The sequence below is a fragment of the Zingiber officinale genome, chromosome 3B (genome assembly GCF_018446385.1).
Source record: "Zingiber officinale cultivar Zhangliang chromosome 3B, Zo_v1.1, whole genome shotgun sequence".
Taxonomy (NCBI): Eukaryota; Viridiplantae; Streptophyta; class Magnoliopsida; order Zingiberales; family Zingiberaceae; genus Zingiber; species Zingiber officinale.
In genome coordinates this window covers 74,929,148-74,954,292 of record NC_055991.1, presented here as the reverse complement: position 1 = coordinate 74,954,292, position 25,145 = coordinate 74,929,148, and the positions used below count along the sequence as shown (strand labels likewise).

The 25,145-nt window shown below is 39.5% G+C and overlaps 1 protein-coding gene across 1 annotated transcript; it reads left to right on the top strand.

Annotated features, from left to right (window-relative positions):
- The first annotated feature begins 464 nt into the window (after positions 1 to 464).
- Positions 465 to 13,114, top strand: LOC122056563 (G-protein coupled receptor 1-like). The gene is made up of 9 exons (XM_042618568.1): positions 465 to 769; positions 983 to 1,014; positions 1,552 to 1,721; positions 2,338 to 2,435; positions 8,334 to 8,435; positions 8,563 to 8,619; positions 9,566 to 9,709; positions 10,136 to 10,206; positions 12,619 to 13,114. Exons 1-9 carry the CDS (start codon positions 533 to 535, stop codon positions 12,710 to 12,712), a joined length of 1,005 nt encoding a protein of 334 aa, XP_042474502.1. The 5' UTR covers positions 465 to 532; the 3' UTR covers positions 12,713 to 13,114.
- Positions 13,115 to 25,145: the final 12,031 nt, after the last annotated feature.

The following is a 25,145-nucleotide window of genomic DNA, read 5'->3' as shown; positions in this document are numbered from 1 at the left end:
TAAAATTATTTTAATATTGATAAGTTAATTAAAATTATTTTAAACTTTGATCAATATTAATAATTTTAAAATAATTTGATCATGATTTTAATTAAAATAATTTTTGAAAAGTAATTTTAATTACAATTATAATGGGTGTATAGAAGCCGTTAGAATGTGAGGGTAAAAACGTAGGACAGACTGTTTAGATAATAAAATTCAAATTTAGACTTTTTAGATAATAAAATTCAAATTTTCACCTAGGGTATATTACAGAGTTCAAAATTTTTTTAACGCTGGACAGTCCATGAACTTATTTATATTTTTTAATTTAATCTAATAGCCCGTGAAAAATTTTCGCTTGATAGAAAATTTTATTGGACCGGCCGATGGTAAAACGCTTTTATATTTGCGCAGGTGAAAAATGAAAATCAAGTGTGGGCCCAACCTGAATTAATCTGTACCGTTTGATCGGGGAGTTAACGCGTCTTCTTCATCGTCTTCCCCATTTCCACCTCCGCACAGCTCAGGCGAGATCCAGGTGATCGATCCGATGAAGGCGGCATCGGCAACCATGTTGTCGGCCGCGGCGGCCATGAAAGCGTTGTCTGAGTCCTCGGTGCCGTCCTCGGCGGGTCTGAGCGTGGCCGACCGCCACACCTTGGTGGCGATCAGTGCCGGTACGGCGGCGCTGTCCCTCGCCGGATCGTCCTTCATAGTCCTCTGCTACCTCCTATTCAAGGAGCTCCACAAGTTTTCCTTCAAGCTTGTCTTCTTTCTCGCCCTCTCCGTACTACCCTTCTCTCTCTGAATCTTACTGTTCGCCATTTCATCAAATTTTCATCTTCGAGTAATGAACTGAGAGTTTCCGACGCATAAATTCCCATATTTTAGTTTTTGGGCACAATTGGTTTGCATGAGTGTAATTTATTTTCAGTATCATTCACTAATCACTTGCTAACAAATATGCATTTCTTCTAATTTAATGTTTAATACTTTGCAGGACATGTTTTGCAGTTTCTTCATTATGGTCGGGTATGCTCTACCGTTCTTCTTTCGTTCTCTCTCTCTCTCTCTCTCTCTCTTTTCTTTCACATCCTTGATTGTTCTTCTCTTTCTCATCCCACTTGCCTCAACAGTTACCGTGATTTACCTCCTTGTTGGCCGTGAGGCTGACTGGCGGGGGCCCTGGGGACGAGGGTTATCGTCTTGATTGTTCTTCTCATGCTTTTCTCCTTTATATGCAATATGGAATCTACTCATTTTGTAAAGATTAGTGTTCTTTGCTTCACGTATGTAACTCTACCATGGGATTATTCTACTCAAGAATAGATATACATGAATACTTCTTAATGTAGTCTGTACTAGTTTAAAAGTGACTGTAAATGTATTGGCCAAGCGATCAATTTACTCATGAAAGAGAAGGTGAAGGAAGACCTAACGAATTTAAAAACAGGAAGAAGTGATTGGAGGACTCTAGTTAAACAAGAGGTGCTAAAATGGCTATAGAGTGCCAAAATGACTTCTTGTCTTCAAACTGTGGTTATATTGAGGACCTTTTGGATCTTGCAGGGATCCGTCTAATAGTTTTTTCTGCTATGCTCAAGACTACAGTGTGCATTTCTTCAGTGTTGCATCATTCTTGTGGACAACAACCATTGCGTTTACTCTTCATCGCACTGTTGTTAAACATCAAACTGACGTGGAAGATTATGGTTCAATTTTTCACTTGTATGTTTGGGGTATGAATTGTACTTGTTTCTGAAGTACTTTCTCACATAAACAATTTGATATTGATTTTCTTTGTAAATGATCATGCATATTTCTAAGACATCGCATATTGATATATCATTGTTTTGCATGTCTTTTATGCCATGGGTAGTTGCCATCCAACTGATGGGGGTAACTCACTCGTTGACTCGACAATAATGTACATCCACTATTGATGTCCCAGAGAAACATTAAAAATAACTTGAAATATACAATTTAATATCATTCTTTGTGGAAAATGGTAGGTATTTGTGGTGTCCACTGCATGTTTATTTTATATGCTACTAATCACCTTGTACTATGTTAAAATGGCATTGTCATCTCTAATTAAGCTTTCTGGTTCCAGGGCATGCTTCTTTACACTTAAGGCTATTTCTTAGCAATTAAACTATTGCATGTCTTCTATGGTTCCACTGTTGCCTGATGTTATAGGTCTGTTCTACCATATTAAAACCCAAAAAAGTACCATGCATGAGGATTATACAAATTGCTTCTATTGTTTACGTCAACTAGTGTGTCAAGTATTTGAGTAGGATTTATCCCATTCTTCTTTTGCTAATTTTCCTAAAATATTTTTCATCTTTATAGGCACTTCACTTGCTACAACATTAATTCGCTCCATTGGCAGTGATTATGGACAGCAAGGGGCATGGTGTTGGACTGAACCTGGACGAACAGGGAAGAAGGTATGCCTATAATTTTTGCTACCTAGACACTCATTTCTGTTTACTATTTTTTGTCATAGTAATACTTGGTTTCATATAGTAATAGTATGCTGATCTTTTTTGCTTAATGAGGTTATATTTGTATACATTTTAAACACATTCACTTAATTCTGTTGAACAATAAGTAACAGCCATTTTTGGTATAATATTAACTCACTTGGAGAAAGCTAATGCTTCCCACATGGTGCAGAATAGGATCTGATTATTTTTAAATTTTGATTTGTAAGGATTAATTTTGGTGATGTCTCCCCTCTTCAAGAGAGTATGTTTTGGTAATTGTTTAATTTTTGGATGTCAAAAAGTTTTGGTAGGAGTCTAATTGGATTACTATATTTTCTAGTTTGCATTATTTACTTCCTACTTTATTTTGGGTTGAGTCTATAAGAGGGGTGTAATTTCAATAAATAATCAAAGTTGCTAGGAGCTGATGTTTAGATTTTTGACACCATAAATATCCAGTGAGGTGTCCTCAATAACTCCACTTCTACTGACATGTTGATTTCTCAGAAAAACTCCATGAAAAGAATACCATTTTACCATTGTTGTTTCAGGATTGGTTGGATATTTTTTTCATTGTGTCATGATATAATATGCCCGCCTCTCATAGTTAGCTATTTCAGGGCCTGTGTAATGATTTAGTTCTTTCAAGCCTGTCTGGTTCAGCAAGCCAACAGCCATATATGTTTATCACGAGTATAAAAATTTGGATAAAATCTATATTTTTAATGTACTGACATCCTCGCGATTTGAATAATTACCAGATTTTGCAGAATATATTAGTTAATAATTTCGTTTAACCCAGATTTAATATCTTATCCCTTGTCGGATTTTGTCACAAACTATGATTTTTTTTTTGTATCATGCCATTCCATACCAATGCTTGGCATGCTCCCAAGCATGGGCAGATGAATTCAAATAAGATTTAATCCTATAATCCTTTTTCACTTAGGCTTGTTTACTTCTAAATACTACTCTATAACAATTCAAAAGTCATTTGGACTAAAATTTTAGAGCAATAATTTATAAAGTATTATAAGTATCTCGACTAATGATTACACCTTACTAATATTAAAACAAGTGTCAAGATCTCATTGGTACAAATGACATGAGAGATTGCCCATACAAATTGATACGGTAAGTTATGGATGACCTCGAAAGTGATGTGGGATCGATAGTCAAAGTGAGGTGAAGTCAAGGTGAGGTGAAAGTCAAAGTCAAGATAAGGTGACAGTCAAATTCAAGGGGGTGGTAGGGGTGTACGCAGTTGGACAAACCACTCACCTTATGGGACTTAGCTCCCCATTTCCCCTGTATAAGTCTCCCAGCATATAGCCGATAGGACCTTCCGGGACTTAGCTCCGCACTCTTCAAGGACAAGACTCATAATATACAACCCATCTGCCAAAGAGCTGGTTGGACTTTCTGGGACTTAGCTCCTCACTTTTCGAGGGCAAGTCTCACAATATATAGCCGGTCGACTAAAGAGCCGGTCGAACCTTTCGAGACTTAGCTCCTCGCTCTTCAAAGGAAAGTCTGATAGTATACAGCCGATCGGCCTCAGCGTTGGTCGGACATCCAAAGCTCAATTCCTCACTCCTCAGGGGCAAGACCCCCATCATATGGCTGGTCTACCCAAAGTGCCGCTCGGACCTTACGGGATTTAGCTTCCTATTTCTCATGTGTCAGTCTCCCAATATACAGCCGGTCGGCCTCAATGGCAATTGGACATCCTCAGTTCCTCACTCCTCAGGGATAAGGCTCCCAACATATGGTCAGTCGGCCCAAAGTGTCGGTCGGATCTTACGGGACTTATCTTCCCACTTCCCATGTGTTAATCTCCCAGCCTACAGTCGGTCAGCTACAGGCCAGTCGGATTTCCTCCAGGAGATAACAATGTCAGAGAATCGTAACAACCTGTTAGAAAATAACAGTTACTCGTCAGAGAATATTCTTCTACCCCGGCATATGCACGCAATGGAATCTTCATCTGAGGGTGGCCATACCTCTACCTTTACTCGACATATTTTGATACATTATCTGACGTCTCATTATTGCGGAGGTTATGAGAAAGTATAAATGGGGTCCTTTCTGTTGGTCAGTTACGCTCACTCATGCTCATGGACGCTCATTGACTCTCACTTATGTTACATTACGCGCACCCACACGCATCGGCATTGCCATTCATCTTCTTATCCACTTTTTGCCACAGTTCTGACTTGAGCGTCGGAGTGTCTACGCTAGGGACCCCTCCCTGGTTCTCGATTTAATGTTTCCATTTGCTCTCATTGTGGTGTGCGCCGAAAGGATCGTTAGGTGCCATCCCCAGCCAACTCAGAGTCTTCTCATGGTCAGCAGCAAAGCCACCTACCCAACACTCCATCTTTCCCGATTTCAGACAGCATCAAATTTGGATATGGTGTGTTGTGGGCTGTCTCGAAAGTGATGTGGGGTCGATAGTCAAAGTGAGGTCAAGGTGAGGTGACAATCAAATTCAAGGGGATGGTCGGGGTGTACGCAATCGGACAGACCACTCACCTTACGGGACTTAGTTCTCCACTTCTCCTATACAAGTCTCCCAACATAAAGCCGGTTGACCCCAGAGCCAGTCGAACCTTCCGGAACTTAGCTCCCCACTCTTCAAGGGCAAGTCTCACAGTATACAGCCGATCAACCAAAAGTCGGTTGGACCTTTCGGGACTTAGCTCCCCACTCTTCAAGGGCACAAAGAGCCGGTTGAAGCTTCCGGGACTTAGCTCCTCGCTCTTCAAGGGCAAGTCTCATAGTATACAGTCGATTGGCCTTAGTACCAGATGGACATCCAAAGCTCAATTCCTTACTCCTCATGGGCAAGACCTTCAGCATATGGTCGGTCGGCCCAAAGTGTTGGTCGGACCTTACAAGACTTATCCCCATTTCTCATGTGTTAGTCTCCCAGTATACAACTGATCAGCCTCAACACCAGTCGGACATTCAGAGCTCAGTTCCTGACTCCTCAAGGGCAAGGCCCCCAGCATATGACCGGTCGGACCTTACGGGACTTAGCTCCCTACTTCCCATATGCCAGTCTCCCAGCCTATAGTCGATCAGCTACAGGCCAGCTGGATTTCTTCCGGGAGATAGTAGTGTCAGAGAATCGTAAAAACCTGTCAGAGAATAATGATTACTCGTCAAGGAATATTCCTCTACCTTGGCATATGCACGCAATGGAACCTTCCTTTGAGGGTGGTCGTATTTCTACCTTTACTCGACATATTCTGACACTAGACATTCTTTGATGCCTCATTATTGCGAAGATTATGAGGGTCAATATAAAAGGGGGTCATCTCTGTTGGTCAGGTACACTAACTCACGCTCACTAATGCTCATTGACGCTCACTTACATTACATTACGCTCACCCACACACATCAACATTAATGTTCTATTCATCTTCTTCTCCACTTTTTGCTATGGTTCTGACTTGAGTGTCAGAGTGCCTACACCAGGGACCCCCTTCCTGGTTCTCGCTCTAACGTTTCCATTTGCTCTACCTGTGGTGTGTGTAGAAAGGATCGTTTGATGTCATCCCTAGCCAGCTCAGAGTCTTTTCACATTCAGCAACAAAGCCTCCTCTCCAAGGCTCCATCTTCCTCGATTTCAGACAGGATTAAATTTAGCGTCGTTTGTGGAAATTTTTGCATGAATCTGAAACGCGAAGATGGAAGAGACTGGGCGATTTATTACAGTTACTTGGTTGTAAGAAGATTTGGAGTTGCTAATAACTACTCGAGCACAGAAGTTAGTGCAGCAACATCAAGCAGCAGCTGGAGGTACTCTACCACATGATCTGGCTGCATCGACGATGGGCCCTCGCACTGGTCGAGGGACTCAAGTGGAAGGACCAACTGGGTTCCCGCCAGTTCCTCCTCCGGTTGGCTTCATGCAAGTGCCTGCGCAGCCGATTAGCCTGCCGCCCGTGCCACCCTCCCTAGTCGTGCATCATTGGGCATTATTTCACACACTATTTGATGATATGGGCTGAGCGGAAAGGCCCCAAGGATCATCTTCTGGGAATGCACCCACTAGGGACCTGCGAAAGAGAAAGACTCAGGTCCCTAGTGGTTCTCCCGAACGGATAAGCATGTTGTTCTCCCAAGAAATATTAGAGGATAAATTGTCAAACCACTTTCGACCTTTGACGATCGGAGAATACGGAGAAGCAATCGACCCAGAAGCTTCCTGAGGGTGGTCGTACCTCTACCTTTATTCGACATATTTTGACATTAGACATTCTCTGACGCCTCATTATTACAGAGATTATAAGGGTCAGTATAAAAAGAGGTTCTCTCCGTTGGCCAGGGATGCTCACTCACTCACTTACGTTACATTACGCACCCTTTGGTCAAGGACGCTCACTCACGCTCATTTACGTTACATCTCCACTTTTTGTCACGATCCTGACTTGAGTGTCGGAGTGCCTGTGCCAGGGACCCCCTCCCTAGTTCTCGCTCTAACGTTTCCATTTGCTTTGTGGTGTGCGCAAAAAGGATTGTTCGGTGTCATCCCCAGCCAGCTCAGAGTCTTCTCATAGTTAGTAGCAAAGTCACCTACCCAGTGCTCCGTCTTCGCCTATTTCATACATGATCACAAATCAATATCAATTTTGGCGATTTAATGGAATGGTACACTTGACTATACCCTCAACACAACATGAGATTTCAAATTATGTATGTAATTGTAGTTCTAAAAAAAGACCATAAATTAAATCTAAAAAAGTACCACTTCACTAGTCAAGTCGGTGCATCAATTTGTCAAATTGCTTATTGAATCAAGAGTTACCCAAACACCCTTATTAACTATTATGAAAAATCTTAAAATTTAGTTATAAAAATTTTATTTATATTAATCAATATCAATATATCTAATTTGCTAGAAATTAAATTATAAGTGTTGATAAAAAGACATTTGTCATAGTTTTAACGTTGGTTGACAACCTAACACAACCCTCCTTTATCCGGGCTTGGGATCAGCTATGACAGAATAAGAAATGAGAGTATTAGAGAGAAAGTCGGAGTTGCATTTATTGAGGGGAAACTCCAAGAGACACGTTTAAGATGGTATCAACATGTACTTAGACGACCAATAAATGCTCCAATTAGGCGATATGAAACTATGACAAACACGCATATCAAATGGGAAGAGGAAGCAAAAAAAAAGAGACTTGGTTAGTAACAATAAAATAAGATAAAATTTATTTAAGTATAGACAATGATATAGTAAGAGTCACCCCACCTAGTGGAGTAAGGCTTGATTGTTGTTGTTGATAAAAAGACATGGTTACCAATCTAATATTTGAGTGGATAGCTAGAGTAGAGTGAATAACTAAGGTTTTTTATTTTTTTCATGATTTTAGTTATTGTTATGAAGGGAGCCTTGGCTCAATATAAAATTGTTATCATGTAGATCCAATGTGGTCCGATCCTTCCTTGACACCCTGTATTGGTGGAAGCTTTGTGCACCGGGTTGCCCTTTACTTTTTTTTTACTTATTGTTATGTCAAAATTGTAGAAGAATAAATGAGTATTTTAAAAAAAATTAAAAAACTAACAAAATTACTCAATTATTAGAAGAATAACAAAATAGTTTAGTTTTTATACAACTTGTGGATTCTTCCATATTGATAAAAATCAGCTTGTTTCACTCGATTTTGACTGGTTTGTGTAAACAATCCATTTGGAGAACCAGATTGGATCTGAACCTAGGTTTGGTTTTTCCAGTCGGACCGGCTGGCCCCCTATGGTTTTCACAACTATGCGTCTGATGTGTTGCTTCTTTGTTTGCTTCAGTAATTACATGACTTTAAAGAGAACTACTGTTTACAGGTAGCTCATTTGATAACTTTCTATGGGCCATTATGGGGTGCCATACTTTACAATGGCTTTACATACTATCAAGTGAATCATACTCTAAACAATGCGACACGGGTACAATTTCTAATTTACTCTGAAAAACTTTTTATTTGGTGGTCAATAATTTTATTTCTCATTGATTTAAATGATTCTGAATTTAACCTATACTATCAGCATATTCACTACATTGGCTAAATTGCAGATGGCAGTGGCTTTGTCAGAGCGACCAAACCAATCTGATTTGAGAGCAGACAGAAAGGTTATTCATTTTATCAAGTAAAATTTATTGTTTGAAGTGATTTGGATTAGGTCCTTGGGGATTTTGGCATCCTGCATGGAAGGATTTCATTTAGTTTGAATTACTTTGTAGCACGGTTAAAAGTATTGCAGTTTTAGTAGAGACCGATACAATTTTGATATTGTGTTATGCTGTTAGCTACACTTCCTAGTGCACCAAGTCAATGTAATGACTGTTAATCTTCTAATATTCTATCGCTTAGCTTTTATGCTTTCAAATCAAACTTTATAACAATTAGAAAGACAATTGAATTAAACTATTACAGTAAAATTCTTTGAAAATATAGTTAACATCTTGACCAATGATTACACCTTATTAGTTCCAAGATGTGCCATTTATCGTAAGAAAGCATTAGTTCTCATAGCATCTTTGTGAGATCAATCAAATCAAATAGTTTTCTAAGACCTAAATATATCTCGATCAATCATTTGGAATTGAACTCTGATTGACATAACTAGACTAGAATATAAGATATAGATACATCTTGGTTTTAGCACCACTGCTCTTTGCTATTGCTATCACTTTAATTGATATTTCCCCATTTTATCTCTTCCCTATGATCGATAGACAAAATAGAAAATTAGCGGCAGGAAGAGAATCTTCTATCTGAGTCTTGATTGATATCATCAAAACTATGTTGATGCGAGTGGATAGTTATTTATGTTGATGTGGTGTCAGTCAAAGATCAGAACTATGTCAAACAATTTCAATGAACACTTAAAATCATACCTTTTAGTACATTATTTTGTATATTATCTGTTACTTTTTTACCTCATATTTGCCCATAACTTCGACCTTTAGCATGTTCCCTGCTCCTATATTAATGTTTTGCCATGAAGAATATTTTATTCTTTTTGTTAAGCATTCATTACCATTTTGGCTGACACATGCTTTTCTCTGTTTGAAGGCATTCAATCGGTGGGGCTACTACCCCTTGATTTTGATAGGATCTTGGTCATTTGCCACAATTAACCGTGCGTATGACTTCATTAATCCCAACCACAGGATCTTTTGGCTCTCATTTCTTGATGTTGGTTTCGCTGGACTCATGGTACATTTTTTTCTAGCTATATTACAGTTTTTTCATTTCACTTAGAATTTACCCTCCCTTTACAAAATGCTTGTCTAGGGTCTCAAAATCGTTAAAACCTTCTTACCCACTAGTTATAAACTCGTTAATTCATCTAATGGAATAATGATGTGATAGTTATGTCACATATGTGCTGTGTTATTTTTCCATCAGATAAAGTAACAGCTGAAATATTTTAGAGATTAAATGATCATAGTTTGAAAATATTAAAGGGTATTTTGTTGATTTTAAAATTTTAAGAGGCATTTTAAAGAAGAGGGTGATGACTTTTTTTTTTCCCCATTTTAATGTTATTGTTTACCTTTTGGATTAGTATGGTGTGGAATGAGTTTGCCGTGTACATTATTATTCCAATCTTTGCTAATACTGCATTTCTTCTTTGGATAGGGACTATTCAATTCAATTGCATATGGCCTTAATTCATCTGTACGCCGAGCAATTGCCGAAAGAATCGATTTGTAAGTCATGTTAGTAATTTGATTACATTGTTATTTGTTATTGATATTTCTTATTTGAGCGTGCAATGAATGCCAACCTTGAAGGTGTGGCTACTGCAGAACTAACATAAATACAATGAAGGCTGTCTATAGAGATCTCTGCTGAGAACATGCCTTCTTTATGGTTGAATCATCTATGGTTTAAAAAATCACAGAACATGGTTTAAAATGTTGAAGTTAGGATGTTCCATGCTTATAGTTGTGATCATTTTCTTAACTCATTAATCATTTTAGGATAAAATGAGTTTCATGTCAATCCAATATGGTATTGAAGTTATGCTTATATCTTTGAGTCATGAAGGGCAGAAGGATATGATGAAATTAGGACGTTTCATGCTCATTGGTCTATGTATTAAAGGGGTACTTGTCTCCTAAATAACTAACCAAACTATTGTTTGATGAAATCGGCTCCTCCCAAATTTAACATACTATCAGAGAGAATACTTTTGAGTCATGATCGACGTAAGGGGATGTGTTGAGGCTAGAATACTCCACACCTATTAGTTACACATGGACAAGTGTGGTGATTGGGTGTCTCTTTCCAAAATGACTAGGACTACCCAACTTAACATGGTTTCAAAATTAAGCCCATACGAGTGAGAGAGATGGAGTTAAGATGCTCCATATTCATTAATTTTATATCGACAAGTGTGGTGATCCACTATCTATACATTAAGGGGATGCCCCTCTCCCAAATGAGTAATCACTTCGAAAAGAAAGGATTGTTACCTCTATATTTTGTGAGGGTGTCCACCTCCTAGATGACTATGTTAGTACCCCAAACTGTTGAGGAGGAAATCATTGGAACCCCGAGTGGTGTTGACCACGATTTCGATGTTTGGTCAAATGAGTTTAAGTTAGACTTTGCTGTTGTGTTCAATATGTGTGTCTAAGTGTGTAGAGACTTAGGAGAACACACGGGAATACCTAATGACTCGAGGCCCGATGGAATATGGAGAAGGGTGGTATGGGACACTTGAGGAAATAGAAGGACAAGGAGTATTGGAGACCGTTGAACTTGGAGCAGAAGACGTAAGCAAGCGTGAAGGATGACATAAGTAGAGAGCTAATGGATTTGATGCATCTGAGGGATGAGAAACTTAAAGGAAGAGTACATCGGTGGAGCGAGAAGGATGTACAGGGAGTGAGTTGAAGGGTTCGGTGCATCCAAGAGATGATAAACAGGGAAGAAGACTGCTTAAGGTAAGTGGTGGTGACAAAGAGTAGATTCAACTTAAGCAGACTCGGTTGTAGTCAACCTGAGTCAGGAGTTCCGGGCGATTGAAAACATGGTTTTGGTCTACCAAGAAATATGTTCGGTCAACAAATGCACAATATTTATATCCTCTTATCCCTTTGAATAGGGTTATTCGCGAGGACTAGATGATAAAAAAAAAAGAGTTGTGATCAATCTGGAGAAGATGTGGCAAGTGATCTAGCACGGTGATATCAATTGACCGAGGATCAAATGATCGAAAATGATTCAGTCGATCGAAAAGCTACCATGTCGATAGAGGCAAAAAGAGACATGTTCATGAATGAGGTCAAGAAGCTAAGTCATTAGTTTCCACTTGACCGGATAAGATTTTTTGGTTGATTGGACATGCCATGTCAGCACAAAAATGAGCTTGAGGTTGAGGCTATAAAATGAGGATCAGAGGCTTGAGATTAACATATAACACATACATACAAGCTACGAAATTGTTGTCTCCTCATTCTCCTTAATGTTTCTATATTTCATTGTAATATTTGATAGTATTAAAAGGTTTCTCCCCCTCCGGCCGAAATTGTTGTCTCCTCATTCTCCTTAATGTTTCTATATTTCATTGTAATATTTGATAGTATTAAAAGGTTTCTCCCCCTCCGACCCTTTATTGCAGATGAGAAAAGTAGTAGACAACATTGTGCATAGGCCTGAACATGAGGGTTGTGAACTAAGTAAATGTTGATGTTCATTTCTGATATACTTGTTTTATATATGTTTCTACTCCAATGTATCTTTGTTAAGAAATCAGCAAGAGAAAGAAAGACGATTTTATTGTAGGTTCGCTATTTACTCCCTCCCCCTCTAGCGATCTCAATACTAACTTCTGCATCACTATCACTCTTAACGGATCATGTCATTTTCAGGTGAAACAGACTTCATTCTGATTCAATATGATTGCATCATGATTCTAAGTTTATTAATTCCACATTCGACAAGTGCAATGAATTACTATTAAGTTGTGTCTGTATTAACAATACAGTGTGCTTCCTCTCCCAAATGACTAGTCATTTTGGGGTGGACCGAGCTCCCCTCCAATTCCGCTATTCCTTCTCAATTTGATTGGCTAATATATGTGAAATAACTTGATGGTTTTCATGTTCTTTCAGATGGGTTCCTGAGAAATTTCGAAGGTGGTTACCTGCTGCAAAGCTGAGAAGCTCCCAAGAAACTGAGCTCACTTCACTAATAGTCGAAGGCTAGAGATGATCACAGGGCCGGATGCTCTTTAGGTCCTCTAATGCATCTTTCTTCAGCCTAAAAGCACCTGAGAATGGGAATTACTTTGACAATTGTCGGGGATCTTTGCAGCTTCATGCTTCATGCACTGATATTTTACTATACATCCCTTGGATATAGTAACCATTGAAGAGGTCTTCCCTGTATAGATTTTGGAAGCTAAAGAAGATGAGAAACGATTTAGATGCGAGTAAATAGTAAATTATCGAGTCCAAGCTTCTTTGAAATGGAAAGTTCATTATTGTGTGCATTAGTCGCTTTTGAATTCAATCACCAAATGCTTTATAGCTCTGTAATGGAATTAATATTTGATTTCATGTTGATTCTCATGATTAGAAATTTTTCATGCAATTTATAATTTTGTTATATAACAATGTATATGATATGCTCAATTTTCATAATAATCTTGGTGTTAAAATATAAGGTTTCTATTATTGTTCCTAATAATATGTGTGAATTTTAATAGTAGTTGCTTTTCACCTTAGGGTAAATTAAATGGAAAAAAATAAAAGTGCGTTTTGTTTTCCAGCTCATAATAATTCAAGTATCTTTTAGCACTGTTTTTATTATTAATTTCCATCTAAATTATGAATCGGATGTGTTGTAGGAGTTATAATTTCATATTTATTATAATGTGAATGTTAGATGAGTAGTTTAAATCCGTGTGTAATACTTAAGATTTCATAATTGTTACAATAGTTGAAGTAGGTACGATTTTATAATTGTACCGTGTGAATGGTAGATGAATATGATTGAATCTATTTCATAACTGTTATAATATGAATATATTTGAATATGTTAAGTATGTATTATAATAATTACGAAATGGTAGTTGTTAGAATAGGTATAGTAGTTATAAAATTATAATTATAAAATCCACCGGATCGGTTGATAATAATATAAATAATATTGAATAGTATTTAAGAACAATTAGATAATTATACCCCGTCAAATAGTAGAATAGATGCCCTTTGGAAAAAAATTAAAAGTGGAACGTCATTGATGATTTGGACAAAAAGAGGATACTTTGACTTTTGTAAAAAAAATTAGAAGAGTGCTTATTTTTATTGTGGTTAGAGGACATTCTATTTTGAAAAAATTATTTTTATTTTAAAAATAGTTATATTTGGAGTAAAAGTGGTATCGATTACCTCAAGTGATTAGCATCGATCTCATGACAAAATACATACAGATAAATCACGAGAGGTATTTTATCTTAACATAGTGGCTCTTTACATTGGGATGTCAGACATCCAACGAGACATTTTGTACCCGTTGAGAATTGTCCCTAAGACCTATTGGAGTAAACATCCATATAGATATAAACTATGCCAAACTGGGTTCGACCTCGGGCCAGGTCTGAATCGGACCCAACCCAGACCCGGAACCGGGTCAACTAGCTGGGTGCATGTTGACCCGGTTCTAATTAAAAAAATCATAATCGGCCCATCCAGGTGCTGGGTCGGTTACGGTTCAAAACCACCATTTGACGGTTAACCACCATTTCAAACCCATTGGAACCGTCATGTATTCTAGCCATTGGGATGAAGAAAAGAGGGATTTTTTTTTAATGGTTGTGATCATTTAATCGTTTTTTTTATCAAAAGCTACAATTTAGTGTATATCACTCTCCAAACTCTATAAATAGAGAGTTCATTTCATTATTTTCATTCATATCTTCTCTACTCTTATAATTTCATTTTCAATTCTACAATCTTTACACACTGTCAACTCCAATTCTATACATTTTTGACTTCCTCTTCCGAGTTTTGACTACAATAGAAGGAGGCCAAGGGCAAGAAAGAGGACAAGGAGTTCATCATCATCTTGATCTCGGAGGGGCAAGGGAAAAGCGAATCTGAACATTTAATCTGTTGGTACAATTTTCTTAGGTCAAGGTTGACCAGTTTGACTAAGCTTGAGTCTTGATATATGAGTTTTGATGTTTGACAATATATGGAGATTGCAGCTATAATTATCCATTTGGAGATATTGTTGGTGTAATTCTCTTCTGGTCAAGGTTTGACCAGTTTGATGTGAAGAAGAGTCAAAGTTAACCAGATACTTGATTGTGAAGTCCTAATTGAAGGTTAGGTAAGGGTAGGACCAATGAGAAGGTTGGTAGAAGAAGAAAATTCAAGTGTACTAATGTTGACCAAACACTTGGTATGAAAGTCCTGGTGAGTAAAGCCAAGTGAAAAATGTTGGTTGCTATTGGGAATATCGTACTGGTTCCCCTGTATAAAAATTTTGTACAAGTCCTGAACCATTCCTAACAACTTATTGTGTTCTTTAGAAATTAAATTTGGAATCACAAACGGAACTTAACATTATTGATTCCAAATTCAACTTATTTGTTCTTAGTGGTTTAGACTTGGATTGCAAACGATGCTTAACATTATTGATCCAAATCTACCCATGTTACAAATTCAATTAAATATTAATTTCAGATATTGGCTTCCAGGTTAAACATGGCGAGACACTAGGCCTTCTTGGGTATGGGAGCATCCACCACTTCCTAGACAAAGCCTTTTAACGAAATTTAATATTTAATTTCCTTATAGTAACCCTAGGTTTAACCAAAAAGAACAATCGAATCACAAATTCGAAAAACAAAAAAAAAATACAAAATCGAAAACATAAATTCGATAACCTAGATTCATTAGCCTCTTGTGTTTAGTATTTCAAGATCTAAATAAAAAGATGAACTAGTTATGATGTGGAAACAAATAACTAGTTATACCTTTTATAGCTTATAGACCTTACGATCTTCTGTCGTATTCCTCTTCTTATCTCGGAAGTCGTGTGGGCGACGATCTACCGAGACGAGAATCCACCCAAGCTTCCTTCTTCTCCAAGCAAGTTTCGGCCACCACAAGAACTCCAAGAGAAGATGAGGTTCGACCACCACCACCAAGCTCCAAGGGATGCTAGAAACAAAGCCTCCTATCTCTCCTTCTTCCTCTAACAAGATTCGGCCACCACCAAGCTCCTTGAGATGAGATGCCACCGGCCATCAAGGAAGAAAAATAGGAGAAGATGAAGGATGAGAGGGTCGACCACACCACCAAGGAATAGAAGAGGGGAGTACTAGATTATATGTTGTGAGGTGAGGCACCTCTACCCTCTCATTTATATTCCTTGGTCTTGGCTGAAGGACCGTTGCGACCAGCTAGGAGGGGGTTGATGGATAGTCCTATAAAATAAAAACAAACAACCGTTCCTCGAACTATTTAAGCTAACACTTGTATAAATAAAGCAAAGCAGTAAATTAAAAACATAAAGAACGAGGTACAAGATATTTACTTGGTTACAACCGATGTGGTTGTTAATCCAAGGAAGTTGAAAGCACTAGAATACTCCTTTAGGTGGAGAAGCCTCTTACAACGTTGACGCGCAGAAACAGAAGCTCAACTACAACTCTAAAGCACACAAGCGTTGAAAATGATTACTTGGAGTTCGTTGAAAAGCTTCTGGACCAAGGCTATATTTATAGCCTTGGTCGGGGCTCCCCGAAGGGTTCCGGGCGCCCTGGGGGGATAAAACTTTATCCCCAACGTTCAGATCACGTTTGACGCGATCTGGTGAAGATTTAAGGTCCGGGCGGCCGGAGCCATTCCGGGCGCCCCGGGCTGTTTCAGGCGCCCAGAATGGTTTCGGGCGCCCGGAACCGGCGCCCGGAGCACTATAGTCAACAGGAGTTGACTTTTCTCCATAGGGACCTTCGCTCCGGTTCAGTTCGTCTTGGTCCGGGTCTTCAACTCCGGATCCACTTGCTTGGGTGATCTCTGCCATCCGGAAAAGGGCACACCCGAACCCAAGTTCCGGTCTTCTCGAGGAAGCTTCCGCTCCGGCTCCTCGTCCCTCGGAATCGTCGCATGATTCCTTCTCGTCCGCCAACGTACTCATCCGCAGTCTTCGTCCCTCAGTCGTACCGAGCCCGTCGACTCTCTCCCGTGCTGACCTTCTCTCTAGCTGCGTCTCTTGCTCCCCGAGCAATCTTCCGCTCCAGCTTCTCGTCCCTCGGAACCAGCGCACACTTCCTTCTCGTCCACCGAGGTACTCTTCCGCGGCACCTCGTCTCTCGGATGCACCGAGCCCGTCGGCTCTCTCCCCGTGCTGTCCTTCTGGCTAGCCGCGTCTTCCGCTCGAGTACCCGTGCTCCTAAGCTCCTGTATATTTAGACACAAGGTTAAAAACACACAGGACCTAACTTAACTTATTGATCACACCAAAACAACCTTGGGGTTCCAACATTGACAAATAAGGAAAGTTTTATTAAAACTTCATTATTCTTTTTGCCAATGAAAAGAAAGTTTAATAAAAATTTCCCTTTTAAACTACACATGGTCGACCACCTTAATCCCTTCAATCAAGGAAGGTTTTAAAAACAAAATTAAAACTTCCTAATTTATTTCTGGAATTTTTTTTAAAATAAAAATTTCTCTTTAAAAAATTCCCTTCATGGTTGGTCATAAAAGAAAATTTTTATAAATTAAAATCTCCCTATTAAAACATGCTGATGATTTACAAAAAGGAAAGTTTTCTCTAAAATTAAAATCTTCCTTTCAATCTATAAATAAGGAAAGATATCAAATCTTTTCTTAATTTTTTTGTGGAAACTATAAAAGGAAAGATTTAAAATTTTAAAACTTTCTTTTAAAATCATGAGGATGGTTAAAAAGTAAAGTTTTATCAAAAGTTAAAATCTTCCTTTTAACTACAAATAAGGAAAGATATCAAACATTTCTCTTAATCTTTTGTAGTAAACTATAAAAGGAAAGATTTAAATTTTAAACTATCTTTTAAAACTATGATTTCCACATAAGAAAGATTTTAAAAAATAAAATCCTTTTTAATTTATTTTGGTCGGCCACACCAAGCTTGGGTTCAAGCTAGGGCCGGCCACCATCTCACCTTGGTTTGACCGGCCCTAGCTTGGGCTCCAAGCTAGGCTTGGCTGACCACCTTAAGGTGGATAAGAAGGTGCGTATGGGTGGGTATAAGACTTTATAAATAAGAGGCTACGACAGGGACCGAGAGGAGGAATTGGTTTTGGTCATGCATCTGATTCCCATTCCTTCATCATGTCCATCAAAAGCTCTTGCCTTAGGGCCTTAGTGAAAGGATCTGCCAGGTTATCTGCTGATGCAATCTTGGCGACAACAACTTCTCCTCATTATACGATGTCTCGTATTGGGTGGTACTTGCGCTCTATGTGTTTACTTGCCTTATGGGCTTGTGGTTCCTTCGAGTTTGCTACTACACTACTTATTATACTGTAATAATTTTCGAGCAAATCAGGAATCACATCTAAGTCCATTATGAAGTTTCTGAGCCATAAGCTTCTATGGCTGCCTCAGAGGCTGCCACATACTCAGCTTCCATGGTGGAGTCCGAAAAGCATCTATGCTTATCACTCCTCCATTGTAATGGCTTTACCTCCTAAAGTAAACACAAAACCCCGAGGTCAACTTACTATTGTCCCTATCTGATTGGAAATCAAAATCCATGTAACCCACAGGGAGCAAATCATCTGCTTGGTAAACCAGCATATAATCTCTAGTCCTTCTCAGGTACTTTAATATATGCTTTACAGCAGTCCAATATCCCTGTCCTGGATTACTTTGATATCTGCTAACCATGCCCACGGTAAGACAGATATCCGGTCTCGTACACAACATAGTGTACATTAGGCTTCCGACAGTCGAATCATAAGGAACTGCCATCATGTCCTCTATCTCCTTTGATGTCTTCGGAAACATCTTTTTAGGTAAAGCTACTCCATGCCTAAATGATAGAAAACCTTTCTTGGAGTCTTGCATGCTAAAACGAGCTAGGATATTATTGATATATGAAGCTCGGGATAAGCATAATATTCTTTTCTTGTGATCCCTTATTACTTTGATCCCAAGAATATGTGCACATTCACCCAAGTCTTTCATATTAAATTGCTTGGACAACCATACCCTTACTTCCGACAACACTTTGATATTATTTCCAACTATAAAAAATGTCATCTACGTATAGTACAAGAAATACCACCATGTTTTCATCACACTTCTTGTATACAGAAGACTCATCCGGACACTGAATAAATCCATATTACTGGATTACTTTATTAAATCGGATGTTCTAAGATCTTGAAGCTTGCTTCAGCCCATAAATCGATCGATTGAGCTTACAAATTAGATGCTCTTTGCACTTTGCTATGAACCCCTCTGGTTGCTTCATATGGATGTTCTCTTCAAACCTTCCGTTAAGGAAAGCTGTCTTGACATTCATTTGCCAAACCTCATAATCCATATGAGCAACAATAGATAAGAGTATCTGGATAGACTTTAGCATAGCCACTGGCGAAAACGTTTCCTCATAATCGATTCCCTCTTTCTGAGTGTACCCTTTCGCAACAAGCCTTGATTTGAAGGTTTCCACCTTCCCATCTGTCCCTCTTTTCCTTTTGTAGATCCACTTACATCCAACGACTTTTACACCATTTGGTGGTTCTACAAGCTCCCTGTTGGATTTTTCGGGCCGCAAAAACCACTTTTTGCATTGCGGAAACCCCGAAATCCCCCGCCACCAGATCCGTGCGAAGAATAAAATTTCGTAAAAACTTAAAGTATGAGTTTTCTAACCTAGATCTACACTAGATCTACAAAGGAGAAGAGTTTACCCTTGATGCGAAGCCCTTCGCTAATCCCGCTCGTCCAAGGTTCGCCGGATCTCGAGAGTATCAAAGTAGATACTCCTCTATGTGTATCCACACAAGCAAGAGATGGAGAAACCAAACAAAAGGTGTGCTAGCACCTTTGAAGGTCTCGGTAATGGTGGAGGAGAGGGAGAGAAGATGCAAGGAAGAAGATGGGAGTTACACAAAACAAAATGAAACTCACAAAAATATTAAGTGGCCGACCACTTCAAAAGAAGAGGTTATATACCTCCATGGGATATCAAGAGTCACAACTCTTGATCTCCCTCATGAGGTGGCACACACATGTGCTAACCTTGATGATGTGGAACATCATCATTGGTCCACTTAATGCCAACTCACAAATAAGGTGGCAATGGTCAAGTCAAACTTGACCTTTCATCTTCCTCTCAAGTCAAGTCAAACTTGACCACTTCTCTCCCATGGTTGATCAAATCTAACCATTGGTTCAAGTCAATTTTAATTTAATGAATCTCTATTCATTGAATTAAATTGGCTCAATGAGTCTAAGTCCAAATTAGACTCATTTAACACATGAACCAAATTGAGTCAAACTCAATTAGTTTACTTTGGATTACTACTTAATCCAATTTGGTTCATCACATGAACTTAATCCTCTTGGTTCATCAAATGAACCTAATCTCCATCTAATTGCCCTTTGTGTGTGACCCTATAGGTTCTTGTAACGTTGGCAATGCTCCTAAACCCTTTTAGAAGCATAAGTAATGAGCGGTATCTAGCAACACATTATTACTACCCAAGTTACAAGAATGTTGAGATTCAACATCACCTTGTGACTACTAATTGTGACTCTTCACAATATATGACAAATGTCCTTCTATCCTTGACATCTAGATTGATCAATATGAGGCATAGACCGTGTCATCCTCTAATCAATTTAAATCTTGAATCCCAAGTAGACTCACTCAATCAAATGAGCTCAACATCTCATATTGACTCATTTGGGCATGACCATGCATTTAGTGGTCTCACTCTATCAAGAATAATGATGCCACTCCCGTCATATAGGAGGGATAGATCCCATCTACATCACTCACATCCCTCCGCATAATTTGTTACATACCCAGTAATCGCCTTTATAGTCCACCCAGTTACGGGTGACGTTTGACTCCTTATGTAGGGAACCATGGTGACTTCAGGTCCAAGGACTAATAGTCATACTAATAGCCACATGAGAAAGTATATGACACTCATATAACGATCCATGATACTTTCTCATGGCGGGTCATTCAGTATACATTCTCCAATGCATACCCATGTGTCAACTTGATATCTCTATATCCATGACTTGTGAGATCAAGTCATCGAGTTGACCTACATGCTAGTCTCGTCGCATTAACATTGTTCCTGAATGTTAATACTTGACTAGGAATGATTAAGAGTAGTGTTCCCTATATCATCTCACTATCGATTCAACTAATCGATTGATATAGGTAAGAACCTTCTACTCTAGGACGCTATTATACTTAGTTATTTGACACCAATACAAGTAAGTATAATAACTATAAACAAATGCCTTTATATATATAAGAATATGATACAACGAGTCCATACAATAATCATCAAATGATTGTCTCTAGGGCCCTAACTAACACTCCCAGACCTTATTAGAATACATAGATTCTATTTCTGAATTCATTACTCTTTGCCAAAATGCTGCATTTTTATCTTGGAGTCCTTCGTCATATGTTCGAGGATTAGGTTCATGTTTACCTGGGATCAAGTCCGACGACTCTCCCAAAAACATGAATCTTTCAGGTTGCCTAACAACCCTCCCACTACGATGATGCACTGTCTGTTGTTGTGTATTATTTATGATACGTGTTGTAGTTTCTTGTGATATTTCATCTTGCATTGTTGATACTAAAGTAGGTATGTCCTCTCTCATTTCTTCTAGAAAAATTTCACTCATGGGCTTATGGCTCATTACATAATCTTCCTCTAAAAATCGAGCATTGGTTCCAATAATGATCTTCTAATTTTTAGGATTCTAAAATAAATCTCCTTTTGTTCCTTTAGGATATCACACAAACAGACAAACTTCTGTACGTGATTCCAACTTGTCAGTATCTCCCTTCAGCACATGTGCTGGACTACCCCATATCCGAATATGACTCAGACTAGGCTTACGCCCATTCCACAATTCCATGGGAGTAAAGGGTGTAGGACCGTTGCGGTCGGCTAGAAGGGGAGGGGGTTGAATAGCCCTGTAAAACAAAAACAAAAACACCCTTCTCGAACTCTTAAACTAACACTTGTAAATTAAAGTAAGTAGAAAGTAAATCAGAAAAATGAGGCACCGAATTTGACTTGGTTACAACCAAGGAGGTTGCTAATCTAAGGAATGTCGCACTAGTATCTCCTTCGAGCGGAGAAGCCTCTTACAGCAGTAAAAGCGCAAAATAAAGAAGCTAATCTAAAACTGAAGCGTACAAGCGTTGGAAATGAATTGCTCTGAGTTGTTGAAAAGCTTTTGGATGAATGCTATATTTATAGCCTTGATCGGGGCGCCTTGAGGGTTCCAGGTGCCCTGGGAGGGATAAAATTTTATCCCCCAACGTTCAGATCGAGTTTTGACTCGATCTGTGAAAAAGTCAACTCTAGGCGCCCCGGTCAGTTACGGGCGCCCCGGACCCAAAAGTCAACTCCGGGTGACTTATTCGGTCCAGGTCCTCTGCTCCGGCTCTGGTCGCCTCGGTCTGGGTCTTCAACTCCGGATCCGCTCGCTTGGGTGATCTCGGACATCCAGAAAAGGAAAGGGCTCACCCAAACCCAACTTCCGGTCTTCTCGAGTGGGCTTCCACTCCGGCTTCTCGTCCCTCGGAATTGCCGCGTGTTTCCTTCTCATCCACCGGCGTACTCATCCGCAGTCTTCGTCCCTCGGACGCACCGCGTGCTGTCCTTCTCGCTAGCTGCGTCTCTTGCTCCTCGAGTAGTCTTCCGCTCCGGCTTTCGTCCCTCGGAACAACCGCACGCTTCCTTCTCGTCCGTCGGTGTACTCTTCCGTAGTGTCTCGTCCCTCGGACGCACCGCGTGCCGCCCTTCTCGCTAGCTGCATCTTCCACTTGACTACCTGTGCTCCTAAGTTCCTGCACACTTAGACACAAGGTTAGAAACACACAGGACCTAACTTAACTTGTTGATTACACCAAAATAACCTTGGGGTTCCAACAATCTCTCCCTTTTTGGTGTGAGCAACCCAAGTTAAGCTAGGATAAAAATAGACATAAAATAAACTTAACTAAATTTGTAATTAAGTGCAAAAATAAAACAGGTTAAATTTTGGTCTACCTCCCCCTAGACTTATACTTTTCCTTCTCCCCCTTGTTAGTTAGAGCCCTAGAGCCAATCATTTGATGATTGTATGGACTCATTGTATCATATTCTTGTATATTAATAAAGACATTTGTTTGGTTATTATACTTATTTGTATTAGTGCCAAATAGACTAAGTATAATAGCGTCCTTGAGTAGAAGGTTCATACCTATATCAATCGATTAGTTGAATCGATAGTGAGATGATATAGGGAACACTACTCTAAATCATTCCTAGTCGAGTATTAACATTCAGGGACAATGTTAATGCAATAAGACTAGCATGTAGGTCAGCTCGATGACTTGATCTCACAAGTCATGGATATAGAGATATCAAGCTGACACATGGGTATACATTGGAGAATGTATACTGAATGACCCGCCATGAGAAAGTATCATGGATCGTTATATGAGTGTCATATTCTTTCTCATGTGGCTATTAGTATGACTATTAGTCCTTAGACCTGAAATCACCATGGATCCCTACATAAGGAGTTATGTACTTTGGTTTCGTCAAACGTCACCCGTAACTGGGTGGACTATAAAGTCGATTACCGGGTATGTAACAAATTATGCAGAGGGATGTGAGTGATGTAGATGGGATCTATCCCTCCCATATGATGGGAGCGACATCAATATTCTTGATAGAGTGAGACCACTAAGTGCATGGCCATGCCCAAATGAGTCAACATGAGATGTTGAGCTCATTTGATTGAGTGAGTCTACTTGGGGTTCAAGATTTAGATTGATTAGAGGATGACACGGTCTATGCCTCATATTGATCAATCTAGATGTCTAGGATAGAAGGACACTTGTCATTATTTTGTGAGGAGTCACAATTGGTAGTCACAAGGTGATGTCGGATCTCGACATTCTTGTAACTTGGGTAGTAATGATGTGTTGCTAGATACCGCTCATTACTTATGCTCCTAAATGTGTTTAGGGCATTGCCAACGTTACAAGAACCTATAGGGTCACACACTAAGGACAATTAGATGGAGATTAGGTTCATATGATGAACCAAGAGGATTAGATTCATTTGATGAATCAAATTGGATTAAGAGTAATCCTAATTGGGCTAACTTGAGTTGGACTCAAGTTGATTCATTTATTCAATGAGTCTAATTTAGATTATGACTCATTAAATCAACTTAATTTAATGAATTAGATTCATTATATTAAGTTGGCTTGAATCAAATGGTTAGATTAGATCAACCATGGAAGAGATTTGGTTAAGTTTGACTTGACTTGAGAGGAAGTTTAAAAGTCAAGTTTGACTTGACTTTATGCCACTTCATTGGTGAGTTGGCATTGATGTGGACCAATGATGATGCACCACATCATCATGGTTGCCACCTCATGGAAGTTACAAAGCCATTTTCTTAATAACTTCACATTAATTGCATTTAATGGGGAGTTACACAAGGGAAGTGGCCGGCCACTTTGGTTTGGAATGGGAATTGATTTTTTTCATTCAAGTGGGTATCTTCTTCCTCCTTCCTCTCAAGCTCTCCCTCTCCCTCTCCTCCTTGTTTGGCCGAATCTCACTAAGGTGCTAGCACACCTTTGTGTGAGGTTTTTCTCCACCTACGTGTCCGTGTGGATACTTCTAGAGGACCGACGCTTGACGGTCTAGAGATCCGGCAACTCCTTGGATGAGCGGGAACGCGAAAGGGCACGCAACAAGGATAAAGCTCTTAACATGTAGATCTAGGAGTAGATCTAAAAGATATGTAAAACTCGTACTCGGAATTTTCGTTCGGTTTTCCTTGCACGGATCTACAGCTATGGGTGATTTGGGGTTTCCGCGACGCGAAAAGCGGTTTTCGCGACCCGAAAAACCCAACAGTGGTATCAGAGCCACGTGCAAGGCTTGTACGAGTTTGTTTTTGGTTTTATGAAAACTAAAGTTTCTGTGATTTTCTGTAAAATTATGATTTTCGAGTTTTTATGGGTAATTTTTCCGTAGAAGCGAAGCACAAGTGTCTCGGCACTTGTAGGCTTCGGCTACCGGAAAGATTTTTCTAAAACGGCTTTGTTTCGCCCCAAAATTTTTTGGGACAGCAGGCTTGGGTGCCATTAGATCGCTTAGGAGCAACTCGCGATGGTTAGATCGCGGGTAGGGGTACTGCCCCTAACCCCGCAAGGGGATTTGCTCCGCGGTTGCACTCGAAATCGCTAAAAACGAACCCGCCGGGAAGATTTTTCCGAAACGGCAATGTCTCGGCCCAAATCGTTTTGGGACAGCGGGTTTAGGCATTGTTGGATCGCAAAGGAACCCTCGCGATGGTTAGATCGCGGGTAGGGGCGCTGCCCCTGGCCCCGCAAGGGGATCCGTTCCGCCATTGCG

Excerpts from the sequence above, each read along its gene's own strand:
- LOC122056563 (XM_042618568.1), top strand. The coding sequence starts at position 533 with ATGAAGGCGGCATCGGCAACCATGTTGTCGGCCGCGGCGGCCATGAAA. Across the intron at positions 9,710-10,135 it reads TTGGTTTCGCTGGACTCATG|GGACTATTCAATTCAATTGC; the intron begins GTACATTTTTTT and ends TTCTTTGGATAG. Across the intron at positions 10,207-12,618 it reads ATTGCCGAAAGAATCGATTT|ATGGGTTCCTGAGAAATTTC; the intron begins GTAAGTCATGTT and ends ATGTTCTTTCAG.